The 20951-nt window shown below is 34.8% G+C and overlaps 1 protein-coding gene across 2 annotated transcripts in view; it reads right to left on the bottom strand.

The window, feature by feature from the left end:
• The window catches only part of DCLK1 (doublecortin like kinase 1), a 390620-nt gene that overhangs the window by 174038 nt on the left and 195631 nt on the right, over window positions 1–20951 (bottom strand). For both annotated transcript variants that reach the window (XM_031960701.1, XM_003764516.2), the window contains exon 4: window positions 15067–15166. In XM_031960701.1, coding sequence (XP_031816561.1) covers window positions 15067–15166 — 100 coding nt within the window. The remainder of the gene's footprint in view (window positions 1–15066; window positions 15167–20951) is intronic.

The raw sequence follows: 20951 nt of genomic DNA, 5'->3' as shown, positions 1-20951 counted from the left end.
AGCTCAGTCTATTTGTTTGCAAGGAATGTACAAAGTAAAATATTTGATATTGTGTACAGGAGCAACTTGGTACAAAAAGAAGACCACTGAATAATGAATTAAGAGGGGAAGAAAGAAAACAAGTATTTAAATTGATTACTATATGCTAAGCACTTTACAAATAGTATCTCATTTGATACTAATAACCACTTTGGGAAATAGGTGTTCTTATTATTCCAATTTTAGAGTTGAGGAAACAAAGGAAACAGAGCTTAAGTAAATTGCTCAGGATTATACAGCTAGCAAGTATTGTAGGCTACATATGAACTCAGGTTTTCCTGAGTCCAGGCCAAGGGTTCTATCTGTTGTGCCGACCAGGCTGCCTCTTGAGTATATGAGTTCCAGTACAACTCAGGGAAAATCATTGCCTCTTCACATTTGCTTTGACCATAGGCAGTTATTGATGAAAATTGATGAAAGCACAGGTGCTAAACCTTGGAGTCTGTTTTTGATTGACCAACTAGAGTAATACCAGAAGAAGCTGTTCTTTCACCACAAACTAGCTGTAGGTTGGGTATCTTGCAAATGTGTATCAGAGGCTGTTGTTTGTCCTTTGTTCTCAAAGAGGACGATGACATTAAGGAGATGATGCCATGACATGCAAGTGAGTTGGATTTAAGTGGGTGATGGAGACATTTGCACAAATCCATTACCATCTTCCAAACAATCAGTTCCCAAAAGTCATAATTCCTATTGGTAGTGAGTCAGTAGCATTATTTTGGGTAAAAAAAAAAAAAAAACACCTAACATTCCCATGGTGCTTTAAGAAAAAGAAGGAAAGATTTACCAAGTGCCTATCAGGTGCCAATTTCTATGTTAGGTTCTCTATAACTATGACCTCATTTTATCCTCACAACGACCTTGGGAGACAGGTGCTCTTATTATCTGCATTTTAAAAATGAAGAAACTAGGACAGGGTAAGTGTGAGAAGTTGGATCTGAATTCAGCTTGTCCTGATTCTAGAGCCAGTATTTTATCTACAATGCCATCTAGATGTTTTTAAGAGTTACAACTGCTTTTGTGCATGCTATCTCTTGAGCCTCATCATGAATCTGAGCTAGATACTGTTATCATTCCCATCTTATTGACAAGAATACTGAGGTTGAGAGAGGTTAAGTGTCTTGCATAGGGATTTAAGTTAGTAAGTGTATGACACAGGTTTCATATTCTGGTGTTTCTGATTATTATTGTTGTTGTTCACTTGATTTAGTCATGTCCAACTCTTTTTGAGCTCATTTGGGGTTTTCTTGACAGAGCTATTGGAGTGGTTTGCCATTTTCTTCTCCAGCTCATTTTACAGAGAAGGAAACTGAGGTAAATAGGGTTAAATGACTTAACTAGGGTCATATAGCTAATAAGTATCTGAGGCCAAAGTAGAACTCAGGAAGAAGAGTCTTCTTGATTTCAGGCGAGGCACTGTAAAAAATTGGCCACCTAGCTGACATATTTTGTGTATGTACTGGACCTGAAAAGTAATTCTTTCATCAAGCAGCCATATGTCCTATGGGCCAGCAAAAAAGTAAGTTCCATTGTGATGTGTGTGTGTGTGTATATATATATATATATATATATATATATATATATATCTTTTTTGTATATATACAAAAAAGATGTGGATATAACAGTTTTTGTCTGTTTTACAAGAGAGCCTTTTAATAAATTTTCATTCAAGGTTTCTAATCACAAACACACACACATGAGCTCAGAGTCAAGGGTGTGTTGCTTATGCTGGCTCATAAGAGCAGATTGTTGCATTTTCAGTGTGAGCATTTATATAACCTTACAATTAGCAAATGCTACAAATCAGGGCTTGATTTATTGTACTGTTGATTGTCCAAACTCATGAAAGTGATGGAGGAACAACTAGGTGGATAACTCTATTCTATTTAATGTTGGAATCTTTACTAAAGTATTAAGACATTTCTTTACACAGTGTGAAGACATTGGAGTTGATTTGATCTGATTTTGGGCCAGAACTTGAAACAAGGTATTAGGTGGAACTGATTGAACAATGCTTGTGTTCACACCTTTAGAGAGCTCAAGTATCTAAGTACTCAATGGAGTTCACAAGAGAGTTCAGGGCTAGTATGAGAGCTGAATTCACACCTCCCTTAGGACCAGAGAGCACTCTGGGAGATAACCCAGAATCTCTCTCCCTCCAGAAGGTGGAGTTAACCTTTGGGAGATCACATAAATGAAGGAAGCTCTTGGAGTGAAAGGGGGGGATTTTCTCCGGAACATCAAGAGGGCTCTGAGACAGAACACTCTGGAAGTTTTAAAAGACTACTTGCCACAGACAGAGATTGAGAAGCCACGAGTCGGAGCTGGCTGGAGGCTGAAGAAAGCAGAAGCAGAGGCCAAGGACAAAGCTGCAAGATCTCTTGGAGCCCGGAAAACCACCACATTTTGGCACCCAACGTGGGGCGCCAAATGTGAAGATCGCATATTTTTAAAATCAGCAGGAGTCCGGAGTTCAGGTTAGGGGAAAATCGTCAGTCTTTATTCTCAGTGAAGAAAGATTGGAGGCGGAAGAGAATCGGCAATAGCAATGTGTGCAGCTGAGTCAAGAAGCTAGCTAGATCCACAGCCACATGACCAGCAGCTAGGAGTATTGAACCCAGGCCCAATCTCTCCCAGCTTCTCTTCCTCTCTCTCTCTGCCTCCACCCACCAAAATCGTCATTTCCTGTACAACACATCCGGACTTGCACAGAGAGTGGGCAGGGACCATTCTTTATCCAATCATGTATATTAGAGTATAGCCCAATTACTATTTAGCCTCATGTACTTGGGACCTAAGTGCATCAACTCAAACTTCAGCCCATTACATCTTAACATCTTTATTAATGAATTGCATGAAATCATAGATAAATTATTGCTTTCTTATTAATTTTGCAGATGACAAAGTTGGAAGGGATAGATGGCCATTTCTCTGGATAACAGAATCAGAATCCAAAAAGTTGGGCTGAATCTGTTAAGATGAAATTTCAGATGGTATAATCACAGTTTTAGAATAAAAAGGGAACTGAGAGCCTTAAAATTGCGTTCACAAAATTATCTTCATAAATATAAGATCTGGCATGGTATGGTTGTCAAAAAGACTAATGTAATCTTGGACTACATTGAGAGAGGCACTGCTTGAAGGAATAAGGAGGTGATATATCGTCTGACTACACTTTCTATGCTAAGACCACTTTTCAAATAGTGCATCTGGTTCTGTGCACTATAGTTTAAGGAAAAACAATGATAACCTAAAGAACATTTCAAAGGAGGACAACTAGAATGACAAATGTCTAAATTCCATTCCTTTAACAATTTGGGATCTTTTGACCAGAGAAGAAAAGAGCTGTGGGAAATAATAGCTGTCCAGCTCTTTTAGAATATATATTAGACTTCTTATGTTTGGTCCTATAGGGAAGAATTTAAGAACATTTGGTAAAAACTGCAAAAAGGCAAATTTTGGATTTATGTAAAGAAAGCTTTGCTAACAATTAGAGCTATCTCAAAGTAGAATGGGTTGTCTCAGGAAGATGTTGGTTTGTTCTGACTGATCTTCAAAGCTAAGTAATCATTTGTCAGGGATTCTGAGGCATTTTTATTTTGGTATAGGTTGGACTAAATGGTCACTAAACACTCATCTAATTTTGAAATTGTGTGATTGTGAACTTAGTGGGATTAATTTAAAAGCATATTTTTATAGGGAAGTATAAAAATAAATATCAATTAAACCTAAATAAAAGTGCTGTCAATTTCACTTTAATTCTTTAAACTTTTAAGTGCATGTTTGATTTAAATTCATTATTTTAATTGTAGTAAAATGTGGGATTTTTTTAAGCTTAGCTATTTTCCAAACCTAAAATCAAATTCCTCAGTGCATCTACACAGACCCCACCCATCCATCTGCAAGGAAACTGATAGATATGAGTCTGAACATTTGGTCCAGATCAGAATGGCATAATGCAAAAAGTTCTGCTGATTTTACTGTCAGGAAAATTTGAGTTTAAACCCCAATTTTGACTCATATTAGCTATTTGAGCATGGACAAGTCTCTTAAAATCTTAGTGTCCCAGGTAATTAATGATAAGCATATGAACTATTGATCTGCATTGGTGAAGAGTTTTCACACTGGAAGTCCCTTATGTCACTGAAATCCACACATAAATATTTTTGTATTTTGACAGGCCCACTGACTTCATTGTGGTTTTATCTGGTTGGAGTGAAGAAATCCATATATATACAACCCCCTCACAATTATATGCAACTACTTGTACATATATCTTAGAAAAGTATTGTAACTTCATAGAGAGCCAGTAATGGAGTCATAAAGACCTGGATCTGTCCTTGTCACATGCTAGACATGTGACCATGGATAAGTTACCAACCTCTCAATGTTTTAAGCAACAATCTTAAGACTCTAAATTCGAGCTTTGGTGATCTCCATTGCTGAATAAGAGTTATATACTAGGAATTCCCTCAAAATGATGGAATCTTACAAGTGCAGACCCTTCCTCTCAAAAGAATCCTTTTAAAATGAAACCTTTTCTTTATCTACAAATTTATCATTTTCAATATGGAATGAGTCTTTATATTATTATTTTCAGACTTGGGAAATTTCACAAGTCTTTTTAGCATTTTATGCTTCAGCTGGGAGTGGGGGAACAAAGAGAAGCACTAGCCTTTCCATATTTTCTTTCATGTCTGCTAGTCATCACAACACTAACGTCACTGTCGGTATAATTCTGCTGAAAGGTTATGAAGTGTGAAAAGATAAAACTATATTAAAACATAAATTCAACTAAGTTAATGTTAAGGTTCATTGGCAAACATATAAAATGAAATGTTGTTTCCTTCAGAGCCATTAAAAGCCCAAACTTTTACTACCTCAATAAACTGAAGGGGAGAGATGTCATATACTGTGATCATATCTATGGGATGCCAAGCAAATGGTTGCCTGCAATTTTAATTTAATGACCTAATGCATCCCCCTGCTTGATTTTAGTCTCTGATTAAAATGGTACCAGCTAATGAAGTGATCTTGCTCTCTTTCCTTACCCTGCTTCTGACCAAAGCAAATAGCCTGACCTTTCGCTAATAGTCTGCTTTTACTGGTACTTCTGCTCTGCTCTTGTACTTGCCCATATTGGTTGTTCTCACTCATGGCATTTCCCTTGGAACTTGCTAACTTCCTTTGATTGTGCGTCAGAATTATTCTGGGTCCAATTGTTTCTGAAGTATGCCCTTGGATCTGTTCTGAGTCTGTTTGTGCTTCCAAGAAAGGGAATCTCAGTGACTCCCCTTGTATGGACAAGGATGAATTCGGCCAAATAAATGCTGACTAAAGATCATGTTTCTTATATATCTGTTTTAACAAGTCCAAACACAAGGCTTTGGAAGTAGTAGGAGCTTAATAAATGCTTGCTGACTTATTAAAACTATCAGTGCAGAACTAACCTTTATAAAAGAAAGCTAGGCTATTATAAAGTATAGTACATATTATTTGTTAAGCAGAAGATTTAGGCTGCCTATTAAAAACATTCTTAAGAATCAGTGATAAATGCTAGGTTGCCTTAATACAAAGAGAAACTATTTCTGAAACAGTGCTTAAAAGGTTATAATTCTTTTTTCTTTGTGCAATTCCAAAGATTTTCAGAGTTGGGAGGAACCTTAGAGTGATCTAGTATAAACTTCCTGCTTGAAATAAAATTTAACATTTATTATCATCCCTTATGCCAACCTAATACAGAGTAAAAGGCAGCATTTAATAAGTACATGCATTCAGTTTAACTCTTGAGTAGTGCAAAATATTAAACATTACAATATTTTAAAGACATAAAATTTGAGGAAGGTAAACTATAATAGCACTATATTTTCAAAAATTTAGTAAAAAAACCCAAACTAACCATCTATTTAGTGATATAATTTAGTAATTTCCCAGAAATCAAAATCAAGGTCTCTGATCTTTTGTTTGTAGGCTCTTTTCTCTAAACTTTTTTGAAATTTGGAACAATTCTTGCCTTTCTCCTTATAATACCTCCCTTTTCCTGTGTGCCTCAACAATTATATCTTCTAAATCTTTCAGAGCTGGATGTGGTGACTAGAATTCACTAAGGACAATTACTATCATACTATCTCTTTTATTTAACTTGGGAATCAACTGTGTTTGCTGTTTTCCAATATAAAGGTTATGCCTTTGTCAGAGAAAACAATTAAAAAAAAAAAACCCTAGAGCAGCTCTGCCTCTCCATTTCCATTATCCTCATACTTTCCACCTCAAACAAACATCCTAATCCTTCTTTAATCCTGTTTCCTCTCAATATGACTTTTTTAAAAAACCTCTACTGTTTTCTTCATCTTCCCTTGCTGGCTTCAACTCATTCTTAGCTTTAACACTTTTGATACTATTTTTACTTACTGTTGCCATGCTCATTTTCACCCTCTGTTAAATGGTTTTACTTCATTTTTAAAAAGTCTGCATCCACATTGGTCCCTTCAGACAAATCTCATTTTTTCTCCTCAGTGGAATTATTTTCCTTGTGTCATGGGGATTTATATTTTTGAGCATTTCCCATCCCTCTGGGCTGACTTTTTTTGGAAGAAATTTAGTCCATGAGATCCTCTCTCCTTTCTTTGAAACCTTGAAATCTTTTTCCCAAAGTAGGATGAACTTCAAATTCTGCACAGATTTCCTCTCTTCTTCCACAAACTCTAGATGGAGATATTCACTTCCCTTGGGCTTGGCACTATTTCTCCTCTGGCCATCATTTTCTCCATATTAGTGAGAATCATAGGCAAAATAGAGTTCCTATTATCTTATCACAGAATATTACTTTTCTTAGATCCATGACATTATGACCTTACTATTTATTGAACACATTCTTGTCCACAGATATGAAACTGAACAATAAAAATTTAGGGACTAGGATGAAATATCCTCCATTTTGTATCTGCTGCTTTGCTAGCTTTCAACTACATGGAGCAAGCTGCCTTTTCCAGGAAGCTCATAACTTCCAGTTTCAACCACCACCTCTCTCAGCCTCCTCTCCTCTCCGATTGGGGGGCTAGAAGGTAGAGTTCCAAAGTCGTCCTGTGTCTTTCTTTAGAGAAACAAAAAGTAGGTTTCTAAGCTCACTCTATTTTGTATCAATTGCCTCAACATGAGATGCAAATGAAATTATTAAAAAACAAAAAAAAAAAACCAATTAATCATAAACCACATTAACAGGAGAATTCCACTATGTTTTATCTTGATCAGACCAAAAACTAGAATAATGTGTTATATTCTGAGCACCATATTTTAAAAGGGATAGCTAGAGGGATTGTACTTATGATTAAATTGGTAAAGAAACTCCTTCTGCCTTCTTTGTAACTTACAGTCTTAGAAGGTTGCATAGAGTACAAACAAGTTAAATGTTTTGCCCATAGTCAAACATCCATTATACATCAAAATCAAGTTTTAAGTTCAGATCTTCTTGACTTCAAAGCCAATTCTTTATTCACTCTAATGCTTCTTTCATTTTGAGAGGGATGCTGATAAATTGGACAGTATTCAGAAAAGGATAAATGAAATAAATAAGAAGTCTGGAAACTGTCATATGATAAACTGGAGACATAATGAATGTTAGGTTAGAAGGTATTTTTGAAATCAACTGCTCCAGTCTTTTTCATTTTGATGAGGGAGAAAGTGATATTGGAGAGATTATGTGACTTTACCTAAGCTTTGAGCTAGTAAGTAGATGATCTACAACTTGAATTCACATCTTTTAATCCCAAACTCAATGGTTTTTCCATTATGTTATTTTCCATGGAAAAGTCTGATAAAACATATCACCTGTCTTTAAAATGTTTGAAAAGTTGTCAAATGGAATTTTTGTTTAGTAGGTAGGACTGGGATCAAAGAATGGAAGTTAAAAGGAGGTAGATTTCCTCTTAATATATGGAAGAAATCTAATATTTAGAGCTGTCCAACAATGGCACTCTATTGAGTATCAAAATAGTAAGCTCTCCATCACTGGAGAAGTACAATCTGAAGCTGGAGGTTCAGCTGCTAGAGTTATTTTTGAATTGGGATGAAAGTTAAACTAGATAACCTTTGTGACTTTTTCAGATTCTATGACTGTTATTTTTATCATGTGCAATGTCTAACCTCTCCAATAACTGATGTTGTTATTCTTACATATTATGAAAGGAAACATATTGTAGATAACAGAGGAATTTTAAAAAGCAAACTAAATGCTGTGATTTTTTTTTAAATGGAAAATTCTCTCTATGGTAAAGAACCACCATATGTTCCAATATGGTTATAACTCAAAGATATGGTACTGTATATGGCTCCATATCCTGAGAATTGATTAAATCTAAAAATGTCACACTGCTCTGGTAAATTTTATATTTCCGCCTTGTTTGAACATATAGCTAAATTTGAGAAAGTTCTAAGAACTCACTGTGATTTTACCATGGATAAATTTCAACAAGCTGACAAGGGCAATCCATGCCAGCCCCAAGGTTTTCCATTTCTGAATTTACCACAAAGATGCTACCAGTATTAAGAGGTATTTTATAAGATAAAACTAATAAAAATGATATAATTGATTTTCATTTCCTTTTCTCATCTAGACATCATCAGATGATCAAATGTTACCAAAAAGATGAAAATTATTCACAAAAAAGAAGCAACAAATTTTTGGTATTAATTTTTATAGTCTAAAGAGTCACACTTCTCATTTGGGATCACCTTCTTGAAGTATCTAATGACTATTGTTAATTTCAAGGCATCACTGATTCCTGTTAATAGTAGTTGGGTTAAATTATTCTCAATATCTGGCATGGTGCCTTGTAAACAACAGATGCTTAAGTATTTAGTGAAGGAAGGAATGAACAAATGAATTAGGATCAATTGAAAAAAAATTTTTGAAACACGAGTATTGATTTGTGATATACTCAGAGACCGGGGCTCATTAATTAAGTTTAAATTAGTTATGATTTCCAATTAAAATTAAATCTCTGTAAAACTCTCTGATTTTGCCAAAACATGGCAGTCATTTTATCCTACATGGTCTCTTTAGCATGGAGGCTCCAGGGAATAGTAGTGACATTTGGATATTTTATACAGATGTTCAGCAACTAAGATGCTCAGTGAGTGTAAAAGATGATGATGATCCCTAAAGGCATTTGAAATATGTTAAAATCCATATATATATATGTTGCATCTGCATCATATCTCATAATTGTAATGTTAACTCTTCCTCAAAATTACCTGTGAGGGAGGGATTAGTGAAAAATTTAAAAATTGCCTAAGAGTCCGTGATAGCCATCAAACCTCACTTTTAACATGGTATAAACATGCTTATTAACGCTATTGTAATATTGGGGATACTGTTATTTATAGAGCATTTGCATTGCTCAGTTCTTGAGCTTCCTAGGTGCTGTTCTTGTTGTCGTGGAAAGTTCCTGTTATTTAACAGCCCTTCAAAGTTTAAATAAGTTTTTGCCTGGTTTAGTACAAAAATTAGTAATAATCCATAGTGACGCAAGTGCTTTAAAGGCTTCAAAGTGCATTATATAAATTCTCTCTTCTCGTTTGAGCTTGATTCTTGGTACTGATGTCCCCATTTTATAGGATTAGAAAGTGAGGATTAACAAAGTTAAATAATTTACTAATGATCAAACAGCTTAATCTCCTGGTGACAGATTTGAATGCAGGTCTTTTTAAATCTAAACCCAGTACTCTTCCTACTATGTCACACAGTCTTCTAATAGTCAGAGGACCTCAGGTTAGAGCTCTAATTTTGATATTTCCAAGTGGGTTTTCATAGAAGTGACTCATCAACTGAGAGAGCCTTAGTTTCTTTGCCTGTAAATGAAAGAGTTGGATTGATGATATCTAATAAATGTCTGTATGCTAAATGGAATGGAAGGGCCTTGAGTATATGGACCATTCTACTTTCTCTTTAGAGCTCCTGTAGTAAGACCTTAATGAATGTTTTTTGAGCTGAACTAAAACTGAATCCCATAATCATAGAGGTATGATTTAAAGATCCAGAAACCCTTCCAAAAAGGTATGAAAAGGGAAGAATCCTTATTCCATGCTTGTCACCTCATACAATCCTTACTATTAGAAATTTCTTGGGCAAAGTTTTCAGGTTAAGAAGAGGTTATAAATTTGAGAGTTAGTGACATTTTCACTAGGGCCCAAAGCCCTAGGTTTTCATTAACCACAGCTGTATCCTCAGTGGCTAATCACTTTGACTTCAAAAGTTCTGCTAATTAAGGAACTTAAAACTCAGTGTAGCCAGCAGGTATATCTCCGAGAATATAGGGAAACAGCTATCATATAAAAACAGTTGCTTAGTACAACTCCAAACTACAAAGATGCACATTTAAAGTATATGCTTTTCTACTCAATAGAATAACTAGAGATTGACTGATAAAGTTGAAATTTCTTCCACTGGATCTTGATCTTGAAAGCTTTTCACTCCATGTTGTTTGGAAATTAAGAGTTTTGTGGTGACATCTAATAAAACTTTGATCTTAAGTTTTTATAGTTCAGTATTGGAGAGACTGGCAACTATTCTGCCTCTGATGAAACTGCATTTACAGCACAGTTTATTTGCTAAATTCTCAAAAATATTTTTTGAGTTTTAAAATTTGCAGTATGGGGAGCTGTCATGGAATTTTATAAAAGCCTCTTGGTCTATAATTCTTGCCATTCTAGGTACCCAGTGGATGCAGAATTTCTATAACCTGTATGATACAATTACTACCATTTTACTGCATAATTATTTTACCCGAACACAGTAATATTATTTTGGTTCTCTTCAAATAGAAAGGAAAACCAATCAGTTAAATATCAACCCAGAACCTAACAAAGTTTTTCTGAGAGTTCAGTTCTTCAGTCTGAACAGATGATCAAATATTCAGTCATATCAGCCATGTGACATAAATATAATTTATTACTGCATAATATAATTTTACTGCATAAAATTTTATAATTATTTAAGGAAACCTATAGTTTCCTTAAGAAATACAATTAAGAACTGGCCATAAAAAATGACAATGGCCTGATCCTGAATCACCATCATAAACCATTCAATTGAAAAAAAAATCAACATAATTCAACGCATCTTTTCCATACTACCTTGTCAATATATTAGTGTTTGAATTCAAGCAGCTAGTCACCCACAGCAGGCATTTGATTCCATTTTTGGACTTTTGCTATCCACAGGTTCTATTTGTCAGTAAACTACTCTCCCTCATTTTCAGCAAATCCAGGGATGAATACCTGTAGTCAGCTTTTCCCATTGCTTTGTGAAATGACCCTTATTTGTTCCAAAAATATTTCTGAAAAAATTTATGAGCTGCTCAATTTGTGCTCAGGAAACATCTATATAAATTCCCTTTCTCCCTTCTGATGAGAAGATTCTGATCTTTAAAAAAAAAGGCATGGAGGAAACAAAGGAAAAGAAAAGAGTGATCTAAGCAAAAGAGTGAGGAGGCAATTTGAGGAAATTAAGGGAGAAAAAAATAATAGCTTTCAAGTTTATTTAAGGCAGCTAGGAGTGCCAGGGTGCCAGACCTGGTGTCAAAAACATTCATCTTCCCTCATTCAAATCTGGCCAAAAATATAGCTGTGTGACCCTGGGCAAGTCATTTAGCCCTGATATATACAGATATGTACAAGTATATCTGACAGTGTCTGATCAGACCAAGACAAGCTCAGAAGGTTCTACCTGAGGTAAGGCACAAGTACTTTAGCTTAATGGAGTTGAGATGTCTCTCCACTCCCGTTTCTTTTGAGCTGCTGCAGTTTCCTCATCTGTAAAATGAGCTAAAGAAGTAATGGTAAAATCGCTCTAGTATCTTTGTTAAGAAAACCCCAAGTGGGGTCACAGAGAGTCAGACAGAACTGAAAAAATTACAACTCAATTCAGTGAGAAGTAGGGGTTATGTTATAGAAACATCATTACAAAGACATTTTCAAGTGCTCAGAGGCAGAGCGGACATTTCTCATCTAAAATCCAGCATTTGTTAATAGCAATAATTTCCAAGTTTGCCTTTTTGTCATCAACACACAAGCACGATCATTATCATCATCCTCTTTCCTCTGGCATGCTGTCTGTTCTCATCACTCACAATTAGACAGTTGGCCAAGCGGACAAAAAGCACATCAATCTCCTTGCCTTTGCCTTTCTCTCTCCAGCATTATGGCAGTCATTTGGTAGATGTTAAACATTTTCTTACTAATAGTATAATTTATGTTTTGAAGTAGAAAAGGAAGTTCTTTTTAACAGCTCAGAAGCAAGGAGAAGTCTTTTTGTTGTTTCTAATGTGCTTTTGGCCCAGCCACATTAAATATACATATCTAATGGCAAAACTCCCTACTAGGAAGACCTTAAGGACTGTCTGCTATGAGTTTCCATAGCAGTAATTAGAGGGATATATTGTTGCTAATCCTGAGCATGCTGGGAGTTGGATTAATTTTGAAAGATAAAATAAAAATACTGCTGCTATTATAAAAGGCCGTATCTTGGTGCCATTAAATTGAGTGTGGTTCTGAGCAGGGGTGGGAGTATTAATTCTAAAGATGTCTGCACCCCCTGTTGAGACTCTTTTTAGGAAGCCATTGTGGAAACAAGGCAAATGAAGCATCAATGTGCAAATACCATTTAGCAAATGCCACTAATCTGGGCAAAATCATATTCCCAGCACTTAGGAAACCAGGTTCAAATTTTAATACATTAGTGTAAGAACATGCTAGAGAATCAAGAGGACAATCAGAGTTATCAAAAAAGGGTTTAGTCTTGGGACAAATCCATTTAGCCATCTTGTGACTTCGTCACCAACTAAGATTTCCCACACTCTGGTTTCTTCATAATATATAAAATGACAAAAGAATTCAAAGGAAAAATTATAAAAATGTTGACAAAGATCCTTTAAAGGGAGTCAAACAATAAAGGAAAGATTGTGTGTGTGTGTGTGTGTGTGTGTGTGTGCTATGTATGTGCTCATAAATATGATGTTTTTATTTGAGTTTTATGTGGTGTGTCTATGTAGTATTCTCTTCTGTTCACTTGAATGGGTAGAGTGTCAAAGTCGGGAAATCGGAATAAATTTTTTGGTGTACTCATCAAGTATTAGCAAAAACAACCAACAAATATCAGAGAGAAGCCAGATTTTTTTTAAAGGAATATTTGGAAGGATAAGTAGAATAGTAGTGTCTGAACATATGAGAATGTGTATACGTGTATCTATGGATAGTTAAGGAAAAGTGGGTAAAACTATGGGCTAACTCACTGAGTTACCAAAACTTATATAATACTATAGGGTGGGTGAGAAACCCATGGCTAAGCCCTAAATGGCTTTAATTAGAAGCTGAATAGAACTCCAGGATGTTTGGTTCTAGACAAAGCCACAGATGTAACCTATCTTTCAGGATTTAGCGGGTCTCTCTTTGTCTAGTCCATCGTATGAAGTGATCTTTAAAATGAAAGGCAGGGTAGCTTTTCTCAAATCCAATTCTATATTTTAACTAAATGTGCTTTTGTGCTATATGAACTGAGAAGCTTGGTCTTATTCCCAAGGGAAAAGAAATTTCTCTAGCTGCAGACTGTGCTTATTTTTTATGGAAATATTCACCCCAAAGGGCAACTTTCATTACAGATAATGGTGGGGATGAAAATTATTTATCCCAGACACCATAATCATTTGTTGGGACTTGTTTAAATGAACCAATTGCATATGCTATTGGGTAATGTTAGTTCTCACAGGCATTTTGTTATCTTTAAAACAAAGGCAAGGAGAGGAATAAGGCTTTTTAGGTACTTTCCCTCTAAGCAACATTAATGTCTTTATACATGCTGAAATAATTATATTAGGTTTAAACTTCTGAAGGGTAGACATGCTAAAATATGTATGTATGCACATATATTTATACATGTATGTATACACACACACACACACACACACACATATATATATATATATATATATATATAATACATACAAAAAAATTCTGGGGAAGTATAGTTTGAAAACTATATTCCTGGCATTTCTACCTCCTACCCCCCTTACTCCAACCTCTTCCATTACTGATGTTAGCACTCAGACGTTTTCCATCTACTCTATCATACATAGGTCACCAAATTTGTTCTTGAGTTCACCTAAAGGGAAAAAAAAGCATCCACCCATTTTACTTCAAAAGCACATTCAACAAAAGAGAATCCTAACTATGAGTGGATGTTTAATTCCTTCCTGATGGGAATATGGTAACCATTAATTAAATTATAAACAAAGCTACCATTAGAAAGGTCTTTCTTGGTCCTGCCCAATGGCCTCTCCTGTTAGATAGCTATGTTTCTGAGACCAATTTTATCATCAGCAATTCATACTAAAAACAGACACAATCTTTTCTATTCATCTTTTGAGGCATACCCTTCCTATGACCCTCCATTTTCACCAACAATTACCATGACTGCTGGTTTTAGGGTTCAGATTCTGTTTGTGTAGGACATATCTCTGTCTTTTAATGCTAGCTAGAGAGGACTAAAAAAAAACACAGATTCTGATATTTAGTGGAATAAAGAGAATAAAATGACCAACAAGATTTGTTAATGTAGAATTTGATTGAGGCTAAGTGCTAGCTGAGCCAAGAAAATATATTCTGTAGTTTTATGATCATGAATCTCACAAAACTTAAATTTTATTTAAAAGATCATATAATTATAAATACAATAGCCATTTTTATAATTTTCTGTAATTATTGATTTAATTATTGTGAAGTTCATATAAATTAGCCAATAATCATTTATTCTTTTAAACATTTTAACCTCATTGTAAATTTTCCAATCCTTTCATCTGTTTTCTATATCAAAAATCAAAGAAATTAGAGTGATGGAAAAGACATGCTAGTCTTGGATCTGAAACTCATTTTGGTAGGCTTTGGAGTTGACATAATCTTGGCCCAGCACTGCACATTTGGAAAAGCTGCCTCAAATTTCCCTCCGTTTTGAACTTTTTTTTTTTCTTTTCTTACCACTTTCATCTAGCAAGAAATCATCCTGGTAACGGAACTTCTCTGGTCCACATGCAATAAAAATGTCATCGTCACCAAAAAAATCCTGAAGGCACATCACCTACAAGAAAAAAGCATGGCACTCAGCATGGGATCACTCATAATAATAATTATAACAATAAATCCCTGCAAGTCTACATCTGCATAAAACCTTTCCACTTTTAATGAAATCAACAGGGATTCCTCTGCAGAGAAATTTCAAAAGAGTGTTTAAACCATCTGTTACGAGTAAGGAACATGTTACATTTCAGTTCTGCAGGAAGAGGTGAATAAGGGCTATAGAACCGGTAACTGTCACATTTATTATTTGATGTATCAATAGGCTATGAGGTAAGAGCCCTTTGTTTTCATAATGGAGTAGATGCAGCAACATGTGGGGAATGAGTTTCCTTTCACTCTTTTAAATGTAATACTCCTTGATAGCAGTAAAAAGTCAGCATATGGTTTCAGCAACAAATTTTTTTGGGGTGGTTTATTCAATAGTATCCATATGATAATCAGATCATTATGGATAACTCCTGAAGTACTAGTATGACTACTATAGAACTTTCCCCTTATAGGGAAAAACACCTTCATAAGAGGAATAGCACAAACAGATCAAGTTACTTACATCAAGATTTTTTAATGGAAAAATATATTAGATCTTTTGACTGTAGCTATCATATATCCACAGATCTAGATAAATTTTAAAAGGAAAAAAACACCTCATGTATAATTTTTTCTTTAACATTTTAAAAATATTCTTAGATATTTTATTTCTTTTAAATTAAAACATTTGAAAATATAGAAGTTCTAACTGAAATCTTTCAGGTTCATTCAATTACTATACTTCTCAGATGTTCTTAAAAACACAAAGTTAGTGGAGGAATCTCATATTTAGGAGAAAAGTACTTCCAAAAATTGCTAAGTCCAAGAAGTTATGGATGGGTAATTCTTGCTTGGGGAAAATACTTAGAATTAAAAAAAAAAAGAATTTCTTTTCAAGGCAGATATTGATTTTTCTCTATATACCTCCAGCCCCTAGTATAATGCCCAGCACACAACAGATGCCTGGAGTCAGAAGGCTTAGGTTCATATGCCCTTTATAATCTAGTTCCCTTTAAGTCACTTTGACCCTTGGACCTCACTGGTTTGTTTTTTAATTCTCTTGAATTAATGATCTAAGATGCCTTTCAAGGGCAGGTACAGGGAACAGTGGATAGATTGCTGGAGTCAGGAAGACTCATTTTCATGAGTTCAAATCCAGCTTCAGACATTACTAGCTGTGTGGCACCAAGCGAGTCACTTTCCTTAACAAGAAAGCAGTTGGAGAAAGAAATGAATGGCAAACCAGTTCATTTGCCAAGAAAACCCCAAAAGGAGTCATAGAAGATTGGTCATGATTGAAATGACTGAACCACCACAACAAAGATCCCTTCCAACTCTATGTTCCAAGGTTTTCAGGTTCAAAGAAGAAATGTCACATCTATTACACATAGATACTATGTGTAATAATTACATTATCTACAATATGAATAATGTAATTATAAAATATTGGGACTATTACTGGTTCTTTCTTTTTAAGTTATTTCAAAGTCATTTTTTTTTTACATATTGTCAATGAATGCCCTCATTTATCAGGTTAATGTTCCATATAGGATTATAGGGTCATAACTCTAGAACTGCAGGAGAGTCAGAGACCGTCTGGCTCAGCTCTTACATTTTATAGATGAAGGGAACTGAGGTTTGGGGAGTTTAAGGGACTTATTCAAGGTCATAGAGATAGTGAAATATTGAAGGCTGGATTTGAAAATATCCTTTGACTCTAATGCTCTTTTCATTGTACGATGTATGGTAATTTTTCTTTATGTTTAGGCAGCAAAATACAAGTCTTTATGGGGTGTTAAATTTTCAACTTGTGGTCACTATTATCAGTTCATTCAGTTGTAGCTTTACCTATATAAAGCACATTCTAAGTTTTGTAATTCTATTTCACCTTGGTGCCTCATTACAAGTACTGACTTGATTGTAATATGCAGACAGTTTTTTCAGTTTTACTTGGAAGTAGAAGAAACATGATATTTCTCTGTCTCCATAAAGAGAATAACATTAAAAACTATGAGCAATTGTTCAAAATAATCTCAAAAATATTTAGTTAAAGATTTCTTACAAAACCTTAATCACCTATAAACAATTAGATCATACATTTTTATTCAATTCAGATACATTCTCATGGTTATTAATGTGACAATGGTTTATTTATGCAACAGAAATTATTATTTTCTACAAAGGACAAGCCTTCCAAAGAATATCTTTTGGATGAAAGTATCATGAATACAGTGCTGACTGGATCTTAGAGGATATTGAGTAGTTCAATTCCTTCATTTTACAAATAAGGAAACACCTCATAAAGTTAAAAAAAGTTCTAACTAGATCAGCACAAACTCTGTTTTTTATTTTTTGCTACTGAGAAATGAACAAAAATCAATTTTAAGACAAATTTCTAAGAAGGTTTGAATCAGTTTTTCTCCATCTTTATGGGAAAAAATAGAACAAAGAAATTAAATTATGGCAAGTAAAACACAAATCAAATGCAAGGAAAATCTTCTTGACATAAATGGCTTTTAAAAACTAGGACGTGTTGCATTGCAGATGTAATCTCCTTAAAATTTAAGAATAGCACTGAATAGTTTGATTGGTTTATATTTATGTCTAGTTTGTTTTGCTTTAATGAAAAAGGAACCTTTTCTTCCTGGACTTCTGGACCAATAGCATTTTCATATACAAAGAATAAAAGAAAGGAGGACTGTGTATGAGCCAGATAATCTCTATTACATCCAATTTGCTTTTTTCCTTCAAGTAAATAACAAAATCAATTTTAAACTTTCAAAGCTGTCTTGCTTATTTCTATTTCCTCCTGGCCTTCTGTTTTCTTTTGTGTATTTCTAAAAAAGCTTCAATGATTTTCCTTCCTTCCTTCCTTCCTTTCTTCCTTCCTTCCTTCCTTCTTTCCTTCCTTCCTTCCTTCCTTCCTTCCTTCCTTCCTTCCTTCCTTCCTTCCTTCCTTCCTTCCTTCCTGCCTTCCTTCCTGCCTTCCTTCCTTGTCTTCTATATCATTCCTAACTTCCCCTTCACTGATTAAGAGAAATAAAAACCAATCCTTTGTAGCATATATACATGGTTAAATAAAACAAATTCTCACATTGTAAATGCCTGAAAATGTGTAACTTATTCTATACCTTGAGTCTGCCACCTCAGTCAAGAGGTAGGTAGCACACTTTATCATTGGTTCTCTAGAATTATGGTGGGTCATTGCAGTGAATAGCGTTAAATTTATCCAAATTCTTTTTCTTCAAAATATAGTCTGTTCACTTTATTCTGCACCAGCTCATACATGTTTTCTTAAGTTTTTTTTCTGAAGCCATCCCTATAGTCATTTTTTAAGGCACAGTAATACAAGGTATTTCAAAAGCTTTAGTATAGTTCATAGTTTTAAGTTATAATAAATTAAAACTATACCAGGACTTTTGAGACACCTATAATTCATTACATTAATATAATACAACTTTTATAATGATTCCTCAGTTCACAAGTATCCCCTCCTTTGGTTTCCAGTTTTTTGCTATAATGATAATAACTGCCACAAATATTCTTGTACATATTTTTGTACATCCTTTCTTTCATTAGCTTTAGTTCTGATAGAAATCAAAAAAGTGGAAAAGATAGAACTGATTATCTCAAAAATTATATGATTATGAAAGAATAGTACAGCGAAAACATTTAGAATGGAATGATGGAAGAATAGTAGATTAGAGATAGGAAAGAGTTGGGTTCAAATTTCAATATTGATACCAGATGTATGACTATGAATGAGTCAACTCTGTTTTTCATCAGTAATATGGTGAAATTTAGCACCTCCAGTATATTCCTCCAAAAGTCATTGTGAAGATCATATAAAATGACATGTACAAAGCCCTTTGTAAACTTTAAAAGACTATATACACTTATTATTCAGTCATGTCCAATTCTATATGATCTCATTTAAAGTTTTTTTTGGTAAAGATACTGGAGTGGTTTGCTAATTCCTTCTCATATACATAATATATACAATCTATCTATCTATCTATCTGCTATTGCAAAAGGAAACAGTAGTTGTTCATGAAGTAAGACCATCATTTTTCAGAGCAATGATCTGTGACAATATTATTTGAAATCCAAAAAAACCATACCTAATTCTCAGATTTTAACAATATGAACTTGTTGGTTTGTGAAGGAACTTAACACCCCTTGGGCTTTGCTTCTTTCTCACTTTCCTCCATCCCTTTAGCCCCTTTACAACTCCCTAGCTTTCTACAAGGGAGAATGGGCAGAGATAGAGAGGATAAAACCTCACATTTGCCAGATTGGTTATATGTTAGGGAATGACAAGTCCCCTAACAATTTGCTGTGGAAAAAAGACTTGTTTGAGTAAAAGCTTGAAAAATAAAACTAAAACCTAGATTCTAGAATTATCTGTGCATTTCAGTTATCAGTTCTTACCTGTATCCCATTTACTCTAATAATCCATTGATTACAAAGCCTTTTCAAATCAAATGACACAAAGTATGTAAAGTGTTTTGCTGACAAAGTTAAAAAATTTTCTTAAGTCATTGGCTATCCAAGGAACACCAATGGCTATGTCATTATCAAAAGCTTGTTTTAATGAATTCTGTTTCAGCAGACAGTTTAGTTGGGACTATTTTTGTACCTTAATTGCTGTTGCTTTGCTGATGTGGATGACTCAAATTCTGTTTAAGTGAGAAATTCTATACAGCTGAAACTGTCCATTGGGCAGTCAATCCAAAAAATTGTCCTTTAGGTAAGGTTATTATGTATGCTACCTTTGAATACCTATATCATGTCTAATGCTGATTAACTCTGACATTTTTCCAAAATGCTGCATTGGCAAATTATTATTTTTAAAATAAAATGTGCTATTTGGTAAAGAATACTTCTGGGCCATTAGTGATTCTGTGGAATGATAGGATACCTGACCTATCATTTTAATGAAATGTCAACTTCATAGGTGTCAGGTGCAAGAAGCCCTTAGAGGCATTGGGGGCTTCTGGGGAGAGAAGAGCAAAGATGTCAAGTTTTAACAGAAGGGGGCCTCTCCGATGTGCAGAGGAAAGATTTTAATTTGGATAAGTTGGCCAGACATTTCAATTTTTGACAACTTATATGTGTGCTTGGTGGGCAACTTGTCCTCTTTTTGGGGTGAACGTAGTTTGGAAGTTTTTGTGGAGTTTAGAATGTCTGAGATAGTGAAAAATGAAGAAAACTGATGGAGATGGATACAAAAGGACTATATGGAGGGCTGGATAGACCTGAGCCCTCCCCTGCACATCAGTCTGGTTCAACAGCTTTCACAATAAATTAGCCAGTGAATATTGTTTTATAAAAACAGAAAGGACAGTTTGGAGTCTGGATGTGTTTGGAGTTGATAGTGAAAGGGAGAAATAGAAATTCTCATGTTTAGGCACAGGAAAGGCTTATGTATTTGTGGGGGGTGGAACAGGGCCAGCAAGATGGAAGAGGTTAGCTTTGAGAAACCAAGCCCTCATCATCTTGTCACCAATCACACTTTTCCGAATTAGAAGTAGCAGCTGGGACTTTAAATGTAGCCCCAAGATGTCTCTGAGTGCTTTAAAGTTCTAAACTAAAACTTGCAAGGAAAAGAGAATGCCTTAGGGGGAAAGGTCCCTCCAAATTATTCCCACTTGTCAACTTTTCTCTAGGGCTTCTGCACCTACTTATCCACCCACAACTCAGAGCACACTGTTCTGTAACACTAATTTATTTATAATAGCTATCTGTGTTGCCTTAGT

This window comes from Sarcophilus harrisii, chromosome 3, assembly GCF_902635505.1.
Source record: "Sarcophilus harrisii chromosome 3, mSarHar1.11, whole genome shotgun sequence".
Classification (NCBI taxonomy): Eukaryota; Metazoa; Chordata; class Mammalia; order Dasyuromorphia; family Dasyuridae; genus Sarcophilus; species Sarcophilus harrisii.
Note: the sequence above shows the minus strand (reverse complement) of the source record. Positions and strands in the feature narration are given on the sequence as shown.